The sequence below is a fragment of the Pteropus medius genome, unplaced genomic scaffold (assembly GCF_902729225.1).
Source record: "Pteropus medius unplaced genomic scaffold, Ma_sr-lr_union100, whole genome shotgun sequence".
In the NCBI taxonomy this organism is placed as follows: domain Eukaryota; kingdom Metazoa; phylum Chordata; class Mammalia; order Chiroptera; family Pteropodidae; genus Pteropus; species Pteropus medius.
The window spans coordinates 753,090-768,074 of NW_024352787.1; the positions used below are offsets into that span (position 1 = coordinate 753,090).

The 14,985-nt window shown below is 38.0% G+C and overlaps 1 protein-coding gene across 11 annotated transcripts in view; it reads right to left on the reverse strand.

Moving 5' to 3' along the window:
* The window catches only part of DOCK9 (dedicator of cytokinesis 9), a 240,087-nt gene that overhangs the window by 37,419 nt on the left and 187,683 nt on the right, over positions 1-14,985 (reverse strand). For 5 of the 11 annotated variants that reach the window (XM_039849144.1, XM_039849146.1, XM_039849145.1 and 2 more), the window contains exons 34-38: positions 13,729-13,862; positions 11,656-11,770; positions 8,221-8,287; positions 6,770-6,817; positions 4,074-4,210 (exon numbers count right to left, since the gene is read on the reverse strand). In XM_039849144.1, coding sequence (XP_039705078.1) covers positions 4,074-4,210; positions 6,770-6,817; positions 8,221-8,287; positions 11,656-11,770; positions 13,729-13,862 — 501 coding nt within the window. Of the gene's footprint in view, positions 1-3,497; positions 3,542-4,073; positions 4,211-6,769; positions 6,818-8,220; positions 8,288-11,655; positions 11,771-13,728; positions 13,863-14,985 lie in introns of all 11 variants that reach the window. The other 6 variants (XM_039849151.1, XM_039849154.1, XM_039849153.1 and 3 more) reach the window with 2 other exon arrangements.

The window sequence follows — 14,985 nt, forward strand, 5'->3', positions numbered from 1 at the left end:
TTTGGATAGGACTCTCTCAGAGAAAAGAAAGATGGCCTTTCGTGTGTACACTGATATTCACTGAATCACCTTTGTGAGCCAAGGCAATTCTTTATTAAGTGAGGTTTATTTGGTAAGATAGGGACAATGAAAGAGCAAAACAAACTGACTGATGAGTATTGTTACAGTGATCACAAACCGAGGCAAGGGGCAAAAAAATATACCTTTTATTAGACCAACCAAAATTATCACACAAGTCAAAAAGTCCCTTTATTGAGGGCTGCCATTTACCTCAGAAGAGGTTTTAGAGTCTGGGTTAAATTCTAACCCACAACTTGCTTTACTGATTATCTCAATTTCTTCCTCTGCATGGAATTGCCCCTTTTCTCTTTCTAGATAACTTATTGGTTAAAAGTGTCCAGGTGATCACTGGAGAAGAGATGGCCCACACAATGAAGAGTCCCCACAGCATTCACCTGATTTTAGAAATCCTGGCAAACGTGCAAAACTGTATCTCTAAATCAAGGAGACATGTCTCAGAATCAAGGAAATGAGGCTTTACAGCATTTTATTTACTATCCTGATATAGACATTTAAAGCATCCAAGCCCATTTCGCCTATTTTTAAAGCTATATTATCCATGCTTAATAAACTTTTGAAAAAATATTAATTTTACTTCAGAGAATATACACCTCCTCTGCATTTTTCAAATTAATTCACTATTATGCAGAGTAAAGGAATTTAATTATATTTATTTTCTTACTTGTAATTCATAGATATCAAAGAATTTTGGAGTTAGATGGGATCTTACAAGCCATTTCTTAGAATTCCTCATATGATGCTTAAGTGACCCAGACAACATCCCTAATGGATCCTTTGCAAACATGTTTCACTTAGTTCTTCCTTCCTACCTGGTTTTCCGTATGCAGCTATCAGTTTCAATTTGTCATTTGCGTCAGATCTCTTCTATTGAAACGCAATGAGTGCACTTTAAGGAAGTAGGTATATATCTTAATGTTGTAAACATTTACTTTTCATATACCTGGGCAATGATCCAAACGACAAACCTCTATGCTTTGTGAGTTTTTGAAATAGTTAAAACTAGTGGCCATAGAGGGATTTGTCATTTTCATTATTTCATATTAAAATCTGAGCATAAAAATAAGTCCTTGTTACAGTGACATGTATAGTGCATGTGATGTCTTTTTCTCATCTTCTATTAGATGGAGATGGTACAGCTTGGCCCTCACTGGATTAGTTTCTCAGAGTCCTCTGCTGCCCCCTGCTGGTCAAACTGCGGTCTGACAAAGCCTTTCCCGCTCAGAAAAAGAGCAAATGAAAACGTAGCTGTATCAGGAACACGTCTTATTTTTATTCTTTGCTAAAATAAATCCATTTTAGATTCTGGCATCCCAGCAAATTTTTCACATATTGGATCTACGTCATATTGGTTGGCCCAACAGAAGGTTCTGTATTCATTGTTAAGCAGGAATTTTTTTTTTAGAGATATATGGCTACAAATTTCCCATAAAATGCCTTGGTACAGATGTAAAAAATCACGTGTGTACATATACATGCTCATACACATACACATGTATACATACAGTCTATACTCCCTTCTCTGTGGTTTTTGGCCGAGGTGACGATTTGGAGCTCAAAAAGCTAACGAAGGGAAGAACTGAAGCCACCCAAATATATAATCAGAATTAGAGATATAAATGAAGACTGAGTTCTAGGGGAAGACGTATGGACTATGAGACATCGGAACCAAACTGGATTGAGTAAAATTGTAGGAACACAGGAGAAGGCTAAAAGAATCAGCTATGCACTATTTATTGGGAGGGCAGAAGGAGAAACTGATTGAAGACAGTGTCACTGAAAACTGACTAAAGCAAAAACTCCAGGATGAAGGAGAGAGGCAGGGATGGGGTTCTCTGTGGGTAGCAGGAAGAGAGAATGGAAATCAACCATGTTAACAACATGGTTTTTGGCAGCAGAACATAGCCAGCTGTCTCCCTCCTCCAGTTCAAGCCACCATAGCAAAATCCATTTGCAGTGGGAGGAGCTGCTGCATATCTTAGTGGATTAAGGTTATTCATCTGATCGTTGATTTTATTTTTCTTCTGTCTTCTGTGTTTTCTAAATGATTATTTTTGGAGCTGAGGCCTTGGTCTGCTTATGACTTTTTTAAAAAATGCTTTAAAGTTTAAGCATTTACTTCAACTGATAGTGAGGTAGTTCCTGTGTTATAAATTATCTGGGCTAAAGCACCACAGCAGGTCCTGCAAAATAGTGGGAATTTAATTTCTGTTTGCTAACTAAGAAATGAAAACTAAAAATAACAAAAACTCCTTGTTTGTTTCAATCCCTTGTCTGCAGAGCCAGGAAATGCCCCAATAGACAAGACGTTGAAAAATCAAGTACTGTAGCCTCAGGTGTGTCACCGATGTACACTCTACAGCTAAGCACAGAATTCAGAACGAGCATTTGCAAGCTACCGATTCAGTGTGTGGCAGACTGACATAATACTGATTTAAATTAAGCCTAGAACTTTATAAAGGGAGACTGTACCCATTACATTTAACACTGTTGGGGTGGAAGAGTGGAAAGCTGCTGTATTAGGATTCCTCAGCCTCCTTACTTTGAATTACAGTTGACCCTTAACTACCACTGGGTTTGAATTGCGTGGATTCACTTACATGTAAGGTTTTTTTTCCCAATAAATGCTGTAAATGTATTTTCTCTTCCTTATAATTTTCTCAATAACATTTTTTCTCTAGCTAACTTATTGTAACAATACAGTATGTATATAATACACATAACACACAAAATATGCGTTAACTGTTTATGTTATCGGTAAGGCTTCCCATCGATAGTAGGCTATAAGTAGTTACGTTTTGGGAGAGTCAAAAGTTATACGTGGATTTTTGACTGTGAGGTATTTGGCACCCCTAACGCTCATGTTCTTCAAGGGTCAACTATATTATCAATTTAAGGCAATGGGAATATTGTCTTTACTCTTAGCGTGCATTAAGAAAGAGGCATGGAAATAACAGTGAATGGAGTTCTCATGATTAGAAATGATGAGAAAATATTAATAACTATGCATTGAAGACATTACTTAAAATAAGGACAACTAATTGTCTAGGAAGAATGATAACTACTATGTCATGCTTAGAGAAAAGATGAAACAATTAGAGAACACACCACTAACAGAAAAGGTATTATCATAAATGATTGCATTAGTTTTCAAAGTGCTGCCTGGTTGATATCTTTTAGGTTTTCTGCTTTAAGAAACCCTTAAGAAGATGAAACGCTTAAATTTTTAGGAACAGCACATGATGCCACATCCCCTCTGGTGACCAAAAAAAGTCAATTAAAAATGTGCACCCACATTTTGGCAGAATCTCTACCGTGAAGTTAGAAAGCCCCAGAGTTAGGAAGGCAAGATGAACAGAAGGTCTCGGTTTGCAAGTGAAGCAGCCTCGCAAGCAGACTTCACCCTGACCAAATCTTACCATTGTCTACAGAAATCCCAAGCACACTTGATATCTTTCTCACACTGAAAACACAGAAAAAGTCACTTTGTTATTGGGTTTTCCACACCCTTGCAAATTGATTCACGGGCTTTATGTTTTCACAGCAGTTTAAGGATTAACATACATTTAGAGCAGGAATGTCAGAATGTGGATGCCTGATCAATTACATGCATGAGATCGAGGCGAAAGGAGTTTGTCCCAGATGTTCTCAAGAGTTGCAGGGGGAAAATCAATGATCAGTTGGCCATAGGCAATGAATCCAAATATTAAAGGATGCCTGGCTATGAAACGTGCCAAATTTTGTTTTAAAAATACCGAGTGGAGAGGCTGGGGCAAAAGGCCTAGCACTTTGAGGTCTGGGCCGTAGTTGACCACGTTCCACATTATGTCATTCTCCTCCAAAGAAGGGAACTGCGCCAGGAGGTCTTCGTCCTACTCGTTTTGAGCTGGAAGAAAAGTTAAGTTGGTAATGTGGTGTGGCGTGGCCTGGGGCTCTCCCCTCTGAGATGTCACATGAGATGGCCGGCTGTTACGATGGTATGTCATGGGACTTACTGTGGTTAAAAGTGAGAGAGTTATCCAGGCTGCCCAGCTGCTGCAATCTGGCATGCATCATTCCTGTTCTGTTATGGGAAACAGGCAATGTCTGAGATTTTCGATCATGAACTATGGGTCCCAACCCTTCCTGGTTCCTGCAACATGAGTGAAATGGGATAGAAGCAAAAGTTAGACTTGTTACACTGCAGAGAGACAGGGAGCGTTAGTGAGGCCAGGACACAAGCACAAAGGAGACTGGCCACGCACAGACCAAACACAGCGAAGCCTGTCTGGGGCCGTATTGAGCCACAGACGCACAGGCTGCAGCTCTTACAGAGTTCACAGCAAAGCGCCTGACAATGATGTAGAAGCAAACGCTAAGCCAAAGCAGAGACCTTTTCAGTTTTAGAAAATACTTTAGAGATGCTACTTCAAAAAAAATTGAGCATCAGTCCAAAAGGGTGCTAAAGGTTAGCGTTCTGACGACTGCCAAAACACCACAAATCTGTTGGGATTATATATGTTAGTAAAGAGTAAAAAAATATTTTTTAATTAAAATAATGCATTGGAAAAAACAGAGCACAAACATGCCATGGGAGGGATTATATGAAGCAATTTTAACCACCTTTATTCTTACCCAAGCAGGAAGGAGAAGAGCCATACACTTTGTTAAACTTGTCAGCAGTCAAGTAAAGGAAATAGAAAAGTGATGTGGGTTAGCAATCAAACAGCTAACTTCCTACTGTGTACCATCACCAGAAGAGATGAAAAATGAGGCCAGCGCTGGAAGGACACCTGTCTCCCGTCCCATAGCCAGCCGTCTCCCTCATTGTGTTATTGTGTGGAATAGAACAGGGCATGCATGGAATATCATCGGGCAACATGCTGCTGGGTGATTTCAAAGTGACACAATGAGAAGGCGCAGTATTCATAAAACTGGATCACCGTGGATGGCAAACACTGACGACGTTTAAATCGTTCAGAATCTTTTTCACATGCAGCAGAGACCACGACAGTTTTATATACAGCAGGGCATGTCTTTCCACAGTGCACGTAACAGAGTAACACTACCCTCCACTTCCACTTTCCTTTGCCCATCTTTTTAAGATAGTCAAAGAACGTGCACTTTTATATACAAATATATACACGGTGCTTATGAAGTTGGAAGATTTTCTTTAAAAATTTAAGTTAAATTTATAGCCATTGAAAAAGCGTTAACTTTTTCACAAAACCCAATTTTAAAATACTTTATTGGCGGCAGAAACCTTCAGCTTCCCATATTCACCATGTTCAGCTCTGAGGCATTTTATTCTATTTTGCAGAACATTTTCCAAATGCCAACTTGTGACGTAGGTGACAGTTACTGCGAGAATGGTGTGAAGTTCGCCCAGTTTAGTGCCTTTCTGTTGCAAATATACTGTTTGCCCATCCTCACGAGACAAAGTCAAAGCAACTACATTGTATAAAGACATCTTGTATATACTTGCATTTTGTACTCAAAAAACTCAAATGTAAAAATAACTGTTATGATAAAAATAAAAGAATTAAGATTAGAGAACTTCAAGAGCCACCGATTTCAATTAGAAACAAAATATTAATAGGAAGAAAGCATAATATAGTCTCTCTAAATTTGCTCTTTTTAAAAGAAAAAACATACTTTTATTTAACACAAAATGTTAATTCTGAAAAGTTCTCAAATATCTCAAGAACAATGTTAACATAAAAGAAATCTTCATCTTAAATAGAAAGTCTATTAAAAATCTCTTTCTTATTTGTTCTAAAATAAAATTATAGGTAAAAATCTTAATTAGAACTCAATTTTAAAGTTTTTCTTAAAACATAAATGTTTTCCTATAGTTAAACTATTTAAAACAATAACATTAAAAAATATGATATGTAGACCAGGACCCCATTAATACATTATTACAGAATACACAACATGGAAAAAAACAAATACACACATGCTGAATGACTATCGTGAGGAGTAAGAACTTGGTGATGACAAGTCGTGCCCTGAGGAAGACCTTGAAGAAGGAGCTGCTTGCAGGCCCGTCAGCAATGAGTTTTTAGCTCTTCTCCAACTCAATGCAGAGCCAAAAGCATGTTGTGGGAAGTGAGGATTTATGATACGCAGTAAAGAGTTCTGGTCAGATAAAAACATAGGGCATGGATAGCTTATTTGGAAGTAGAGGAGAAAAGGCTTGATTTTAGAGAAGGTTTTTGTGCAAATATAAAGAAATTTGAGAAAGACTGAAAACATCCTTTTGTTAAGAAAGAGAGAAAGTGGTGAGATGAGAAATTAGTATCTGCGTAGTTGGGAGGTGAAAGGGTAAACCTCTGAAAGTGAAACGGGAAGAGAAATAATTGGGGAAGGAGAATAGAGCCAGGAGACACATCAGGAGGAACCGGGAGTAGAGAAAGAAGAGACAGAACGAACAGGACACGAGGGAGAATTTGGAAGGAAGGGTAGAAATGTAGCAACAGGACACAAAGGAAAATCTTTCCAAGAGATATGGATGAGAAAAAACAAGACAGAAGGAATGTAGGCGAAAGATGCTAACAGATTTTATGGTAGCAGTCCAAAGACCTGCCAACTGTCTTCATGGCTGTTTATGAGAATTACAACTGCCAATCACCGCGCATTGGGATCCAAGTAATACAGGAAAGTAATTCAGAAAATGACACAACACTTTAAACTAAACCCCCCACAGTACCTGGCTATGTATCGCTTCCCCATGTACTGGAACTGGTGCAAGCAGACCCTGCAGACAGGAAGCAAGATGATTAGGAAAACAAGATAAAATTATTTTCAATACATTGTTTTATTTAAACCCATTGACAAAAACACATTCAATAAACTCTTACATCTACCACTAGCCCTTTCTGGTTTTCAGAAATTCTCTGGAAGGTCCCTCTGGACCCAGAGAATATCACAAGCCTGCAAAGGAGGCCCCATATTGTGTTGCTGTCATTTCTGTGGTGGGTCATTAAGGCCACACAGAAGAGTGGCCTGGGATCCTTAGGATTGTCCATTGACTCAGGGTTTCGACATTTGCTCCAGGCAGTTTGCCTTAGAAGTCACCACGGAAACCATATGCGCTGCTGCACTGTTTTGAGTTGCTTTTCTGTCCTCAGTCAGATCTATGTAAAGAGCTCTCTCTTTTGGCTTAAAAGACTGGTCCTAACAGACATCAAGTATGTAGTTTTTGTTTTGTTGTAATATATCCACAACACTGATTTTTTTTTAAAGCATGTATTTAATAAGAGGCAGTTTAAATAATGTCCAGTAAGTTTTTCCAGTGCTGAATCTTATTTTACCATGTGACAACTCCCAACTTTAATTCAGCAGAGAGAATAGTCATGAGACTAGGAAATGACAGCATAATTCTAAAATGCACAAAGCTCTGAAGACCATAGGTTTTCACCTGAGTTTGTGCAAATACACTGAACAGCAAATCCTGACCTGGCTAACAGATATAAAGCTACTTATAGTTATGATTTACCCAGTTATTGTGAACAATCATAGTATTGCAGAAATAACTTTTTACTTAAGAAACAGTGTTTTTGACTGTGGGGTACTGCCTGAGACCCTATTGGGGTGTTATGGAATATACTCCATATATAGATTTTTTAAAAATCCAAAAAATTTGGGAATGGGAAAATAAACTGGCCCCAGCAGTTTTGCATAAGGAATTGTGGATTTGTGTTTATAGAAGGGAAGAGCTTAAAGGAAATCAGAAACTTAAACTGAAGAGATAAAATAAGATAATATAGATAATACGTAAGATTTTACCCTGCTTACTATATATTTTAAAATAATAGCAATTTCTGTCTCAGTTTCTGCATCTGCTTGATTAAGTTAGGTTCAACTTAGAAATACAGCACCCATCCAATTATTATTTATTTTATTAAAATGGCTTATAAGCATAAGCAGTGACCTCTTATCTATAACAACCACGTATCTAGTAATTTAAGGTCGGTCACCGCCCACCGAGTCATGAGCTCCTGAGAGCAGGTGCTGGGGTAGGGTCAGGAGGAAGAGCGTGAGAAGTAAGTGTGCATGTGAATATGCTGCATTCCTGGTTCCACTACTCAGTATTCTTCACATCTCTTAAGTAGCCAGCAAAAAAATCAAGAGGCAATGGGCAAAAACAAAACTACTCACTCAGATATTGTAAAAAAATCCATTAGTTCAGATGTTGAAGCCTTGTTCCAATATGTAAACAAAGCATCTAGAAAGTAAACATTTGGTCAGAATTATGATGTGCATTCCATACATTATGGGATGGGACGAGCTCTCAGAGCGCAGGCCTCTAAGTCCTTCCCACCCCCTTTTTATGTCTGATCAAAGGACAAACCACAGTGACCAAGCTATCCTGGATAACATATCCAAGGGGCTTATTCAAATAAGCTACATTTGAACACTTGAGCTTTAATTTCATCACATTTCATCTAGTGCTATATAAAAATATTTAACATATATAATGCGCTCGTAAGTGGACTGGAATATTCAAAGAATACAAGTGGGCATACAGTCTAAAGTCAGACTCTCTCTTTACCTACTACAGAATCCCTCACCAGTAGGGAATCTTGTGAAAGTTCTGAAATGTACAGAATAACTTTTTAACACACATATGCTAAAATGGAAGTATGCATACTGCGTACATTGTTTTTTGCCCTTTGGGTTTTAATTCAACAGTATGGTCTAGGTCTATCTCTATGTTTTCCAAGCTGCATACTATTCTACTCCATGGATACACTGTAAACGAGTCAGCCAGTCCCTTACTGATAGACATTTACTTGTTTTTTTCCCCTTAATCTTTTGCTATTATAAATTATGTTTTGATGAACATTCTCTTACACAGGTCTTTGCATACTCGTCCAACTAAATCTATAGAACAAATTCTTAGAAATGAAATTGCTGTGTCAAATGGTATGTACCTTTAAAATTTTGCCAGATACTGCCAAATAGCCCTCCAAACAAGTAGTATGTATGCGAATTTTTGTTTCCCAACACGATGATACACTGTACTCTTAAGAACTCACACCATTCTTCATTAAGACCTGACATGGCATATTTGTAGTTAAGGCAAATCCTACAAATTCATTTACAGAAGCATTCTCTGTGTATAATCCTTGACAATTTAGCATTGCACAAAGACTGTTATCATTTGATAAACATTTTTGCATTCTTATAGTATTTTACATTGAGGCTGAGAAATAGGTGAAAAGTTTTCTCTCAAGGAAAAAGTCACTGATTTAGGGGCGCTGAGGTGAGTAAGAGGGTATCTGCAGTGATGCTGATGGCTCGTGGAGATACACAGTCATGGACTTGTCAAGAACAGTGACAGGCAGGGGAAGCTGTGGAATATATTTCAAGAATGTGTTATGCCCAGGAACTGTGCCAGGTGGTCTCACGATATCACAAATAGCATGTCATCGAATCCTCACCATAATCAGAGGCAGAGTTCCAATTTACTGAGAAGCTAAAGAAGGCTCAGGGAAGTTAAGTAATTCTCCCAGAGAACATTTCAGGTCTTGCTTCCCAGCAATTCTTATCGGTTTTGGCTCAAATAAACTCTTATAAATATTCTTAAAAAAAAAAAAAAAAGTATTTCTCCCAATTACCAGCCCAAAGAATCATGGTGGAATGAGATTTAAATCAAGTACACCTTATTTTAAAAGCCACATTTGGCCTATTAGGCCAGTAACATGAGTGGGTCAGGGAGCTTCCACTTTTCAGGGGTTTTGAGTTTAGATTCCAGAGGGACAGACTCTGGTTACTTGAGGCTGTTCATCCTGGTGTGGTGAGAACCCAGAGAGCCAAGTGAATGCTGGGAGGACACTGCAGGTCAAGTTGTAGACATCTCTGGCAATCCCAGCACACACCAGGCAGAACTAACTGGCCAACCGAGAGGCACCAAGAGAGTGAGGGCCCAGCATGTAGAAAGTGCTCATTAAATGTGGGATAAAGGAAAGAGTAGCTACAAAGTTACACAATTAATTTTGGTTGTCTGACTGATAAACTGCTCTGTAGGCAATTTCTCCCCCACCCCATAACATACACAAAAATCAATTCTAGGTAGATATTAAGATTTAAGTGTGAAAATTTAAATAATATAGCTTTTAAAGAAAATATGGGAGGATATCTTTATAACCCTGGGCGTAGGTGAAGATCACTTAAACATGACACACAAAAAAATTCTAATTATAAGAGAAAGAAATCAATAACCTGAAGATAATTGAAAAAAAAGGGTATTCTGAAACTATTGTAAAGAGGTTGTTGCATTTTTAAAGTATGTGCATGGCCTTCCAAAGGGCTGACTTTAAAGGAAAACTTTCACTTGGATGCAAAATTTCTGGCATTTATCTTTAAAAAGCAGTTAGGTTTTAGTTATAGATCATATTTATTATTTAAAACCTAAAATATTAAAAAAAAAAAAAAACTTTCGACAAAGGAAAAACAGGATTATAGTAATGGCTAAAACTCACTACCATAATGTAAAGTTTAGAACTTTTGACTTAATGGAAAGAATTTCAGCTTTGTAACCCAAATAGAGTAATTGCCCAGTGCTTTTGCATTTGGTCATCATTCAAGAAAAGTCTTGTTTGTTTGTTCTTTTTAAAATAGTTATTTTAAAGTATCGAATGGACAGAAGAATAAAATAACCGAGTCCTGAAGCACCTGAAGGATATCTATGATGTTCCTGACATCTGAATTAAATGATTGGGCTGCTTTGCTGCTGAAATGGAAGCTCAATATAAAATAAACACTATTTTTAGGCAGAAATACCTTCCACTGGATGCTTAATGCCCATGTCTACTGTGACCAGACACAGGGCAGTACAAGAGGTCTTCGGGTTCTCAAAAATGGCGTTTTGTTTTTGAGAGCTTTCCTTTACTCCCTTAATGAAGCTCACAGTACACTTACTAATTGGTTTCAGGGAAAATAAGAAATGTGACGTTGTACCAAGGCACAATTTTATGTGATCACTTATATTACAAAACCAGAGTTGAAACTGTCCTTCCCACAGATGTTTACAAGCTTTAAGTGGGACTGATAAAGCATTAATGGTTGTGATCATTTCTATTAAAAACTGCAGTTGTTAAATTCTTAATCAGAAAGTTGATCTACTATGGCACCACTATTTCCATTAGACAATGGCTTCCAGCTGAGGCCAGGAATGTCACACGCTTTAAGTGGAAGGCATTATATTTTCTAATTCAAGAAATTGACTAATAAAGTTAGGCAGGTTGCCAGTAAGTTTATTTGGACAAATGAAATTTAAAACAAAATCAAAAGCTACTTTACTTATCTGTCTCTGTCTCCTTTAGTTAAGGCAGAAAGTCTGAGTTTAATACAAATTTATAAAATGGGTCCATTTGCATTTTAGAACTCATTTTCTAGAATAACTAATAAAAATATTTTTCCAAATTAAGATTTTTATTTCTACTCCCTTTAGAAAATGAACATGTATTTCAAACAATGAGGAAAATCCTTTCAAACCCTTATATCTTTTTGACTAGTTACCATTAAAAAAATAAATAAACCAAATACTGAAACGAAGAAAGTAAAGCAGATACCTTCATTTTCACCTACCATCAGACATGCTTTTTAAGATGTAGAGGAAACACATCAGCAGGCTCTTAATCTCAGACTGGTCCAGTTTGTCACAGCGAACTACAGAATTTCCCAAAGTGCCACTTTGTTGGTGCTAAAAAAGGAAATACCGTGGATTTTTCTCCTTCACTAATGGGTAAAGCAAAATTAGTTTCACTTTTCTCCCTCGGAAGAGAAAGTCTTAGAATTGAGTCCAATCATACGAACTGGAAGGTATGAATAATTTGCCGACAAATTAGAGGCACATCTTCACCAAATACACACAAGTGCTGTTCCACAGAAGCTCTGGCTTGCTTCCTGTGCATACTCTCCTAAGGGACAAGCCAGAGGCACACATCTTTCAAACCGGAACACCATAGTTTTAGTTACCAGCTTAGTTCTGAAATGCCAAGTAAAACCTCATGCATGTGTGCTAGGATCAAACACAGACATGATGATTCAGAAGACACTGCAGAACCAACCATATCCTCAGAAAAAATGTCAGTAGCTGAAATAGCAAATACAGTCTATGGTGCTGCGGAGTACCAGCCACAAAGGCCTGGAGCGGAGTCGTTGTCATTTAGCTGATATCGTGGGTCACTCTTGAGGGAAAACAATGAGCAGGTGCTGACAGGGACAAATAGGGACACCTCAGCACAGCACTGCCAAAGATCCTAAACTGATTAGGTCATTCCATCATCAGCTTAGCTCAACACTGCAAACGTCAGAAAGCTCAGGGTGCAGAGTGAGGGCAGTTTTGCCACCAGACAGGAGATTCACGTGTTCAAAGGTTTCATGTAAAAAAATACAGGAAAGAAACTCATCTTATGATAAAAAACGAAAAGAGTTTAAAGTCCTCAAAGTTGTATTTCCAACTGAAATCAGGAAAATTTTTTTTTGCCAAATACCAAAGCAGAAAGATCAGTGAAATAGTATCTTTCATTCAGGGTATTAGTGGGCAACTGAAAAAATGTAGGTTTAATAAACTACATCCCGGAATATTTTTATTAAAGGAAGGATTACAGGTGCAATTAGTGGCAAAACTACAGCACAGATGCATCACCTGGCCCACCCACTTCATCAGAGACACCAGAGAACTCAGTACTTCTCGCAGTGGGAGAGAAGGTGTGGCATGCAATGTTTCCTCTGGCAAAGGTGGAATTGTTAGAAGGGAAAAATCCACAGTGACCCGGTTTTTCCTGGCTGACTGGCAGCTCTCCTCGTCCTCTCCAGCACTGCGTATGACACAAGCGGAGTGCCTTCTGAGTAGCTTCTCCCTCTAGACACGAAAGCATGTTAGGGTCGAGGGAAAAGTTCAACATGTCACGACACATACCCACGCTTCAATGCTCTCACCTCTACAGAACTGCAGTTGAGGATAATTTTGTCAATGCCAGACATGGAAATGTGTGATACGATTAAAAACCTGATGTTTTCCTTGTCTGAGAACTAGGAACACGTCCCTAAATGGTTCGCCTGTTTATTTACACATGTGCTAGCCTATATCCTGAAATCAACAGTGGCCAAGGTGAGACCAACCTATCATGGTTCCAGGTTTAATTCAAGCTTTATCTATTTCCATAAAATTCCAAATAGTCTGAGCCTCAGTTATTTCAAGAAAAAAGGTTAAATATGAGAAGTATGTGTTACATTAGGGTTGGGGACACAATGTGAGTAGAGAAATTTCACATAAACCCTTAATCCTGAATCGCCTATCTGATCAATTAATCTTTCTGGAGCTGGCTTTGGATCCAATGCTCATTTGCATAGATAACTGTGTTACACATTCGGAGTGGCATTTTGATTTCGCGAGCTGCCCAACCTGCGAGAACCATTTGCTCCGAGTGCTCCACTGTAACATCGCCCTGATCTGGAATCCTGGAAACAGGAATCAGGGGTTTCAGAAAAATGAGCCCTATCCTTACTTAATACTCTGATTATCTATCCCATGTTAACTGAGTTGTGTTGTTTTTTTTAAAGGTCATACAATTAACACTAGAACATGAAGCATGTTTACTTTGGGCTAAATCTATTTGTTATAAGAAACACTTAAGTTATATGAAAATACATTACCTTATCCAGGGAATTGCTTTTCTCGCTATTCCTTTCTGGAAGGCTGTTCCCCGAATCTGTGCTTATGAGGGATCCTCTCGAATCAGCATTTCTCACACTATTGATGTTTGGAGTTGAAGTTGTATATGGAGTAGCTAAAAGGAAATTAAGCCAAGACCAAAGAATTATTGAGATTGAACAAAATAAAGATAAGTACTAAATTTTGAGGGGAATTACTTTCTTGGCACTTTTTTTTTGTTAGGAAGCTGGTTTGCGAGTTGCATTCAATTAACCTTTAAGGAACCAGGCCATATAGAGTAGATAAAAATAAACTTTAATCAGAAACATTCAGATGTAGCTACCAACTCGCTTATGAGAAACCACCTTTGGTTGCTAAGATGAAAGGAGCACACACTGTTTCACAATGAGTTAGAATAAAGACTTAAAAAAAATCTTAAAAAGATAAATCCACTACAACTATCAAATCAAAAACTTAAACCATGCAATCACCCAAAGTATTCCAACTGTATGCTGAGGTGCCCTAGAAAACTCAGAGGGGTGTCATGAGACAGTCTACATTTTCAAGGAAAACACAATTGACATCTGTTGGAAAACTGTAGTTTCAATGTTAGGTCGTGCTACATTCCTTTTAATGATATCATATCTTTGTGAAGCTGGGTATTTGGTGGTTGCTATGATAAAAAGCAAGTGCTGGGCAAAAATCAGTGTGGAACAGGAAATGAGGAGGGCTGTGAGCAATCTGATTCTCAACTTGAGAAGCTTGGCAGTGCCCAACAGGCACATATACCCCATTAGTAAGAGCCGTAGTTACTGAAAAGAAAATAAACATTTTTTTCTTTAAACTTATGTGTATTTTTTTTTCAAATGCCTTCTAAGTAGTTAGAATATAAGAATATAAGTTATTTGGCCCTAAGTACCTAATCAACAAAACTGTTAGGTATTTCTTTGGGCCCGGGGACTCTATAAAAAAAATTACTGTGACAGTGAATGATGTGAACTGAACATTTTGGGGAAGCTCTGCAATAAACACGAGCAGAAAGGAAATCTGACTTGGACATAAGGTCTGTGATATCCATGATAAAAACAGCACTCAAAGGCAGAAATCAGCCCCCATCCCCCACTTTGGTACTGTGGAATTTTAAAAAGTAATATATTAACTTCCTGCTTAGATAAGATGTAAGTAATCACATAATTTAAAATGACTCTCAGACTTGTACGTTCTGTGCTGAACCGAAAGGCCTGCCTCCAACTGAAAGA